Source organism: Macadamia integrifolia, chromosome 6, assembly GCF_013358625.1.
Source record: "Macadamia integrifolia cultivar HAES 741 chromosome 6, SCU_Mint_v3, whole genome shotgun sequence".
Lineage (NCBI taxonomy): Eukaryota > Viridiplantae > Streptophyta > Magnoliopsida > Proteales > Proteaceae > Macadamia > Macadamia integrifolia.
The window spans coordinates 13,159,824-13,169,733 of NC_056562.1; the positions used below are offsets into that span (position 1 = coordinate 13,159,824).

Genomic DNA, 9,910 nt, shown 5'->3' on the forward strand with positions numbered 1-9,910 from the left:
AAGTAAATAAAGCTGCTTGAGTGGGCTCTAGGCTTGTAGCCAATATGCTTAGAGCTAAGGCCCATCGCCGAGAAGATCACTGTATGGTGGCGTTCAGCATGGGACACCACTTGCTTTCTACGGTTCCTGGCCATTATGCACTGTAGCACACCACAACACCATGTGGTTGAGTGCTAAGTTAGTGGATCCGGGATCCCAGTTTATTGTCTATGCTATCTTGGGTGACGATATTGTCATCGGAGATGCAAAGGTGGCAGCTATGTACCAGAAGGTGGTGGCCATAACCAAGGTTCATATTAAAAAAGTTTGGACTTAAAGCTGGCAATAAAAAGCATCCATCTGCGCTTTCAGATATGTGCTATGCACAGTGTCACTAGTGTGAGTCGAGTTCATATACAACGGGACCATATAGATAAGTCGAGTAAAGAAAGCAGTATCAAATAGAGCGGGCTCAAGTACAAGAGCGAGGGTGGTCGTAGATCAGGTGAGGAATGAACCACAATCCAGAGGGAAAGGGAAGAGCGGCCGATCTGCTAGCGGGTGATACAAAATCATTTACTTAAATGTTATTTGGCATAAATAAGTGCAAAAAATATAAGACGACATACAGTGCAATAAGGCGATAGTCGCCTAGGCCCCAGGCAAACCGCCTTGACACCTAGGCGGCGACGCCTTAACAACTATCAAAGGAATACGGATAAGGCCTTGTTCTAACTTCTCCTTGATGAAATGACTATCAATCTCAACATGCTCAGTACGATCATATTGAATGTGGTGTGCGATGCTGATTGCTGACTTATTACCGAAGTATAACAACATTGGCATCTGGATGGACACCCTCAAGTCATGAAGAAGACTCTGTAACCAAAGTAGCTCACAAATCTCATGTGCCATAGCCCGAAACTCAGCCTATGCACTCGATCAAGCCACAACTGACTGCTTTTTGCTGCGCCACGTGACCAATTTACCACCAACAAACGTACAGTAGCCAATAGTAGAGCGGCGATCATCTGGAGGTCCCAAGGTATACTTTCTCTGGGAGAGAATAGTACCCTTGGTTGAACGTGCCACCTCAAAGTGTATCAGCCTTCCTAGGCCCTTTTTCAAACTCCTTACTTAGATAGGTTTTGAACTTTGAGATTTCATCTATATCATTGTCAATAACAACAATATCATCCACATTTACTATCAATACAGTAATTTGTTCACCCACCCTTTTAATAAACAGGGTATGGTCAACATTACTCCAAATAAAGCCAACTTCTATCATGGCCTTGTGAAAGTGGCTAAACCATGCCCTGGGAGATTTCTTCAATCCATACAGAGCTCTCTTCAATCTGCACACTTTGCCTTGCGTTTCTGGATTTATCCTAGTGGAATGTCCATATACACCTCCTTTGTTAGCTCTCCATGAAGAAAAGCATTCTTGACATCCAGTTGTTGTAGCTCCCATCCTCGATTCATTGCACAGGAGATGATAACTCGAACTATATTCATTTTTGCCATAGGGGCAAAGGCCTCTTGGTAGTCAATCCCATAAGTCTGAGTAAAGCCCTTTGCCACCAGTCTTGCCTTGTACCTATCCACAGTCCCATGAACATTATGCTTAATCATGAACACCCATTTACAGCTAGCTGATCGCTTTTGCAAGGGAAGAACAACCAGATCTCATGTGTTGTTCTTGTACAGCGCTCTCATCTCCTCATTCATTGCCTCCTTCCACTTAGGTTCTGCATGTGCCTCTTACCAAATTGTAGGAATGGAAATTTTCTCACAAGGAAGGCACAAATGCACAATATCATTCATCCAGAAAAAAATGCACAATATGATGGTGTGATCAAAAGTAAGGGGAAAGGTTATACCTGGGATAGAAGACTCAGGATCAAGAAGCAGTGGAGTAACAATAGTAGTATGAGTGATAGTGTCATTTCTCCTTTTTTTTTTTTTTTTAAGAATACTTTTATTACTGGACGATCCTATTTTTTTTGAATCTATGGCTCCCCTTGAATGGGAGCCTCCTGTTCCTGAATTGATGGCTCCCCTTAAGTAGGAACCTCTAAACTAGTAGTCTCTTTTCCAGTATCCCTCTGAGTAGCACCATCATCCATGGTAAGGAGTAAAGGACAATCAAAAGTAGGAATCTGAATCACTTCTTCACTACCAGATGACTCCCCTTAAACATGTGGAAAGTAGGCCTCAGTCTCACAAAAGATCACATCTATAGAAGCAAAGAGCTATCGAGAAGGTGGATGATAGCATCGTTATCCCTTTTGAGTGGAAGAATAGCCCACAAAAATACACCGGAGTCCACGATGGTCTAACTTTCCTGGTACTTGATGATTACGAACAAAGCAAACACAACCAAATGCCTTGGGAGGAACAAGAAATGTATGAGACCCAGAAAACTCAATGGGACTCTTAAAACCAAGTTTACATGAAGGTATCCTATTGATGAGATAGGTAGTAGTAAGGACGGCCTCACTTCAATAAGGAGTAGGGACCTGCATCTCAAACATCAAGGACCAAACAACCTTAAGTAGATGAAGATTCTTGTGTTCAGCTAGCCACCCCATTCTGCTCTGGGGTAACCACACAACTAGTCTTATGGATAATCCAATGATCAACCAAATAGAACTAGAAGGAACCATCCATATATTCCCTCCCATTATTAGTACGCAGAATCTTGATTTTAGCATAAAACTAGGTGCTAACCATGCAATGAAATTCCCAAAAGCATTGAAAAACCTCACTCTTATGATGCAATAAATAAATCCAAGTAGAACGAGTATTGCAATCAATGAAAGTGACAAACCATCTATAGCCATAGACAAAGACACGACGAATAGGGCCCTAAACATTAGAATGAATTAAAGCAAAATAAATAGTACTTCTATTATTAGAAAGAGGATAAACATTCCGAGTTTGTTTTGCTAAAACACACGCATCACAAATAAACTGGTCTATAGTACATACAGTATCTAACTAACGCCGAAAATAATCTAGATAAAGTGCCCATAGGGGGTGACCGAAACAATGATGCCAACCCAAAAGTTCTGAGAGCCAAATCAGATGAAGTTTGTAGAGCTCGTGAGGGACCAATGTCCAAGTAATAGAGACCACCACTCATTCTACCATTGCTAATCATTTCTCCCCTCACCAAGTCCTGAAACACAATGAGTAGGAAAGAAAGTGACTTTACTGTTCAAATCTTTAGTAATACTACCAATTGACAGTAAATTAGTAGAATACTGAGGAACATGTAACACAAAAGACAATGACAATGAAGGAGAGTACTGAATGGAACCTTATCCAGCAATAGGTGAAAGGGAACCATCAGCAACACGAACTTTGGTATTACCTGAAGATGGATAACAGGTAGAAAAAAGTGCGCAACTCGATCATGTGGTCAGTAGCCCGAGAGTCAATTATCCAGGCCTAGGAGGTAACAAATGCACTATAATCAAAAAATATACTACTTGACTGGATTGAGTGGGAGGCAGTGATTGTTGGTATAGAGGAGGCAGCAGCAACAGTGGAGGACCCCATCTGAGTCAGCATACGACAAAGCATCGCCATTTCGTCAGCAGAGAAGGATGCACCTGCAATAGTGGAGCTATCAGAATCAGTTGTTGTCTCAGTCTGATTTGCCTAAGTGTTCTTCCCACTACCCTGATTGCATCCATGAGAGTTTGCGGGACGTCCATGGAGTTTTCAACAAGTCTCCCTAGTGTGACTCTCCTTGCCACAATAGGCACATTTGACAACTGGTTTATCAGCAAAGGATGAAGTAGTAGTCCGAGAACTGGTACCAGTAGCAGAAACCAGAGCAGATTGATTATGAGAATAGGTTGTAGCATCTCAAATAGATGCTGTTCATCAACCTGAATTATGGAATAGGCCTCCTCAAGAGTGGGTGAAGGATCACGATTGAGCACATTAGCCCTGATCTAATCATATTCCACATTAAGACCTATCAAAAAATCATAAATGCAAAGCTCTTTCTCACTCTTCTTAAATCCAACAACATCAGTCTCACAAATAGGTTGATAGGTCTCATAATAATCAATCTCATTCCACATAGCCTGCAGATTAGAGTAATATTAAGCCACAGAAAGCTTCTTCTGAGTAGCCCGATGGACCTTTTTCCCTCAATTCAAAACACTGGGCACGCTTGCCCACATGGAAATAGGTGGCCTTTGTAGCCTTCCAAATCTTAGCAGCAAAATCAAGTAACAAATAGGTCCGAGCAATAGAGGGGGACATAGAATTAATAAGATAGGATATTACCATCCAGTTGGCAGCGTCCCATTTATCCTAAGCAGAACCTGTAGTTTTAGGGCATACTGAATCACCTGTAAGAAACCCGGCATAGCCACGGATGACAATCGACAGGTAGTAAGACCAAGACCAAATCAGATAGTTACTCCCATCCAACTTGATGGTGCTAGTAGGGAAGAGAGGATAGTCATGACCAAAGGAACAACACCCTCCTTACTGAGTAACTAATGTCCCAGAATCCTCAAACACCATGGGTGCAGATTGAACAAGCAATCACAAGAAAGGCTGATCCAGATATAATCAAGCATAGATATGGAGCACGAGCAACGTCAAGAAAAAGGCCCCCCAGTGGGAGAACACTCACCACCAAGGGAGAGAACCTAGGAGAGGCAAAATTGCCTCCTTTACTAGGAAATTTTGGGGCTCAAGTAGAGAGAGGGGAGGATAAGGTTTTGATTTATAGTCTGGGTAGGACAAGGTTTAATGCAGGGAGAGAGAGGGTGGCGCTGGGAGAATTAGCACAAGAGAGGTTGGGTTGGACTAGGACTAGGACTAGAGGTTTGGGTTGGATTAGGACTAGGCGTTTGGGTTGGATTAGGATTAGGATTATGACTAGGACTAGAGGTTTGGGTTTGATTCAGACTAGGAGTTTGGGTTGGATTAGGACTAGGACTAGTTGTTTTGGGTTGGATTAGGACTAGGACTAGGAGTTGGAGTTGGATTAGGACTAGGCCTAGAGGTTTGGGAATAGTGCAGGTTTTGGAGATGGTAGCACAAGGAGTTTGGTGACCTAGAGGTTTGGGAATAGTGCAGGTTTTGGAGATGGTAGCACAAGGAGTTTGGTGATGGGAATTTTGGGTAATGAAGAGTTGCGCAGGTTTTCTGGTGGTTAGAGGAGAAATCGCAGGTGGATTTTTAATGGGGTTGATGGAGTTTGGCTGATGATGGATCTGGTTCTTGGATCTTGCGCAGGCTATGTAGATGATGGCTGGTGATGGATGTTGGATGATGGTGCTTGCTGGTTCTTGCGCAGGTTCTGGTTCTTGATTCTTGCGCAGGCTATGGAGATGAAGGTTCTTGCTGATTCTTGCGCAGGTTGGTGTGATCGCAGGTGGCTGGTGATGATTCTTGCTGGTTCTTGCTCAGGTTATGGGTGATCGCAGGTAGAAAGAAGAAGGAATGGGCTGGTGGTGGTTCTTGCACAGGTTATGGTGATCGCAGGTAGGGGAAGAAGAATGAGGGAAGGGTTTTGGGTTTGGGGTTTGGTGATTAGACCTGCTCTAATACCATGAAGATTTGGGCAATTTGGACTTATGCAATAATGAGCATAGTCCTCCTCTATTTATAATAAAATAAGTTCCTAAAGAGGGCTTAAGGGTCCGTTTGGATATAACCCCTAAAACCCATTATTACAATAATGCATTATTCAACAATATACTTATATCCTCTATTTATAATAAAATAAGTCCCTAAAGAGGGCTTAAGGGTCCGTTTGGATATAACCCCTAAAACCCATTATTACAATAATGCATTATTCAACAATATACTTATATATTTATTGGTTTCTCCAATGCTGGACGGGATCCATTTCATAGTTGGGTATGAAGGAATGAACTCAGAAATAGCTAAAATTTTGAAAGGGTGCATAAAAAGAGTGAGTGCCAGACCAACCTTAGCAGTCAAGACTCTCAACTAAGAGCTTTTCATGTGTACCCCCCCCCCCCCAACAAAAAAATAAAAAATAAAAAACCAAAATGTAATTGGCTGTAATATGAATTGAAATTTTGTACTCACATCTTGCTGTAATAACTAAAAGCTCACATCTTTTTGAAATAGCTCATTGATCTTGGAGTTTGATCATGCCGTGGTTTCTTGGAAATAGCTTGTACCAACATTGTGTGTGTGTGTGTGTGTATCTCTGTGAACTTCCACATACTGATATGATACTTCACCTGCCTGAAGGGGTCTGCTCTATAATGTATGTAGTCTCTGTAATGCCTTCAATCTATTCTAAGGTCCTTGTATTTTGACTGACTTTTGACTGTCTATGAAATATGTTCTGTTTTGCATTCCTCCTGTTTTACTTTCTTCCTAAATTAACTCTCGAATTTTTTTTTATTTTTTTTCCTTCTTAATCCTGGGTGAAGACAAATGTTTATTGAAAGATCAAAGTTTCTAGTTGGTTTCAAGATGGACCTAAGGTCTTTTCTGCTTTTAATACAAGAGCATCATGTCAGTTTTCCAGAAATATTTTTGGATTAAGTTTCCTTCACCCATCTTCACCATTGGTGATGTGATGCAATGCTTGGACTCTGGGCTTATCATTAACTCCCCCTTCCCCCCACATTGTGAGATAGAACACACCCTTCCCCAGTCCAATTAGTGGGTCAGATCCTATGGTTGAAGAGATACTCTTTTCACCATGGATGATGAGAAACAGGGTCGAACATTATAATATTAACTTTTAATAGTTTGCGCTTAATGTCTTTAAAGAATTATGATTAATTTTAGTCAATAATCATGCTCAATTGTCATTTAAATCATATTTGGAGTTGGGGAGTAGAATGTTACTGATGTGTTATTCCTTTGGAATTATGACTGGTCTTTCAGGCTGCTGCAGTTAGATTAGAAATTAGAGGCGGGGAGTGGAGAAATGCTTATTTGCAGATGGACGGGGAACCATGGAAACAGCCAATGGACAAGGAATATTCAACATTTGTGGAAATAAAGAGGGTTCCTTTTCAATCGTTAATGATAAATGGAGAGTGATTTTGCTTGCTTATCATTGATTTAGGTTTCCATCCTTGAGCAAGTTCAAAATTACAAATGCTTTGTACACCATGTGAAGCCATTTAAATCTTCCATTGGCTTGTAATTAATGTGGTGCTTAATTAACTAGTTTCAGAAATACTGTTCTTAATTCATCATCGATGAATTCTCTATATTTTTTATTTTCATTTTAGCTAAAGAGCTAATACTTTATTTCAAAATTTTAATTGTTCCAAATCAAACCATAAATGCCTAACAAAAAAGGAACACAATCTCGTGACCAAACCACATTCTCATTCTTTAGGAACTAGATCAACTAAAAGCAGGGAATCAGTCCAAGCCTTCACTACTTGCCGTCCTACTAAATCTGATGCTTTCAGGTCCCTGAAGAAGCTCCTGTTTCAACTTCAACCATGCTTCCGGTAACTCCATAATCCAAGCCGACAAAAGTAGACTGACCATGAAGTAAAACACCGCATGCCCAACCGGCATACTTACTTGGGGGGCTAAAATAAGCGGCCGAGAAGATAACTAACATGATCTAAAGTGGATAGCATTGTGTCAATGAAACCAAAAGGAATAGAACTATTCAAAGGAGAAAGAGAAACAGATTGAGAATTCGGGATGGGAAAGAGATTGAGGTCAGAAATCCACTTTGAAACATTATAATAAGGATTAGCTCTAGGTTGGAGGAAGACAATCTGATACCTGTGAACCCAAATGCAGTATATGGAAATAGCAATGATTCCAAGAACCCAATGAGCCTTGTAGCCCATATTCTTTCGGTAATCTCACAAGAAATATTTTTCTGACAAGTAACCATTATGCAATACGCAATAGAAAATTTGAATGAAATTTGAGCATTCGAAACCATTACTAGTTAATGACAGTACTTGTGTGTGGTCTACTAGTGTTTTCATATGTTATGCAAGTGTAAACGCTTTCCCTGTTTCTGGTAGATATGGTGAAAATTGATGTCCACATTGATTGGGACCTCTATAATACAATTCGGCTAAATGGATCTCCTTTCTCCCGTGCTAAAGATCGAAGAAGCATGTGTAGAAACGCAATTCTAAAATAATTGAGAAAATAATAGGAAAGCAATAATAAACAATCACACGCTGCACATAGATTTATGTGGCAAGTTCTTAAATTCGACCATTTCAGCTTGCATAGTTTCTAAGGGATGAGCCCATGCTGGCTCCGATGCATCATCACTAGTTGGGTCACTAGCAAAGGCTTCCATTCTGATTGGGTTTGACTCTCTGACGAAGGACTGTCTGATCAGGGTGATACTAGACTTAGGCGGGTCAACCGTTTACCTAGACAAGTCCACATGGACGATGAGGGATCTATGGGCTTTGGAATCGTGCCTGATCCACAAAGAAGGTTTGGCTTTAGAAATTTGTTTTTTTTTAACTTTTTTATTTTATTTTATTTTTAATTTTTTTTGCAAACAAACCTCCTTGATGATCGGCATCACGCACAATTTGATGGGAATCACCCCAAAATCATACATACTGAACCATCGAGGTTTCATGCCCCATTTTCGGGATAGAATCTTTAACCGACAACCCAAAACTCGAGAGAGGGCATATTCCCGACAATTCAAATACATCATATGAACATTCGCACTAAGATCTCAAACAAATCTACCCAATTAGCTTGTGGTGTTCCTAAGGGTTCTCCATCTATTTCTTACATTATGTGGGGATGCAGTGGATGCAATAGGATTGAACAGGCTTCCTTGACAGGATCTATACACTCAAGGTACGTTCCTTTTGATATACCCAAAGGTACGGTATCAACGGGGTAGTATACAGAAGATGCTTTGTTCATAACAATGGACTCTAACCAAGTCCCTTGTTGTACCTGTGTCCCACGACAGATTTCACAAGACGAACTCCTTCGTCTCCTCCCCTCTTCTTGAGTCACAGCTTATGAACAACAAGTTTCTAATTCTCAGCAACCAGCTCCTCCAGAACCTGCACAGTGCACAGATCCCGAATACATCAGGCATTCCAATGGTGAAGTAGAAATCCGGTTTCCTCCTCCAAAACCTCAAACCCATTCTTCTCCTTTTCCCACCTCTTTTGGTATGATCCAAGAAAAAATTCCTACCAAATCTTTTGATTCCCAAGGAGGCCCTATCTATTTTTTCCAAGATCCCGTTACTGGTCATAAATATTTTGACCTTTGTGACTGTGATTCTTGTCTACAAGACTCAGAGGATGACACCCCTTCTCCGCGTCGTTCTTCCAGATGAAAGTCTTCTCAACATATCCTGCGAGAACAATATGAAGCAGGAGATTACTCTATAGGTCCCCTCAGTGATGAATCCAAATACCCTTTCTTTGTTTAGTATGGAAACAACAAGGTTACACCTCAACCTTTTCCCTCTACTTGCAAGCCTCCCCCAAAACCAAATTTTCCTCCTCCAGTTATTCCTCCTTGTTGTATGTACACTCCAGGCTCTTCTTCTACCTCTCCTTTCAAGAATTTCCTAGGACCAAGTGATTCTGGCCCAAATGTTCATGGTATTCATCATGTTTGGAAAGTAAAACCCCCGATTCGTCCCACAGGACAATCTTCAGAGGTTAAGCAACTGGCTACGGGGGTAGATGGAACCATGTTGTGAGTGTGTGCAAAAGTGTAATGCAAAAAAGTACTCACATACAATCTTAGAATGCCATAAGGTGCGTGACCCCCTAAGGGTGTTGGCACAATAATGGTCATCCTCACCGCACGAATGTACTTTGAGCATTCTTGTATAGGAAGCAGGGGTGTCAATTGGTCGGGTCGGGCCGGTCTCGGTCGGCCTAGCCGGGCCTGGTAGGCATATGTCCTTGGACCCATGACCTAC

The 9,910-nt window shown here is 41.3% G+C and overlaps 1 protein-coding gene across 2 annotated transcripts in view; it reads left to right on the plus strand.

The window, feature by feature from the left end:
* LOC122082611 (diacylglycerol kinase 7-like) overlaps positions 1 to 7,220 on the plus strand; it is a 130,276-nt gene extending 123,056 nt beyond the window's left edge. For both annotated transcript variants that reach the window (XM_042650291.1, XM_042650293.1), the window contains exon 12: positions 6,889 to 7,220. In XM_042650291.1, the coding sequence (XP_042506225.1) occupies positions 6,889 to 7,047 (159 nt within the window). In that variant the 3' untranslated portion in view covers positions 7,048 to 7,220. The remainder of the gene's footprint in view (positions 1 to 6,888) is intronic.
* Positions 7,221 to 9,910: the final 2,690 nt, after the last annotated feature.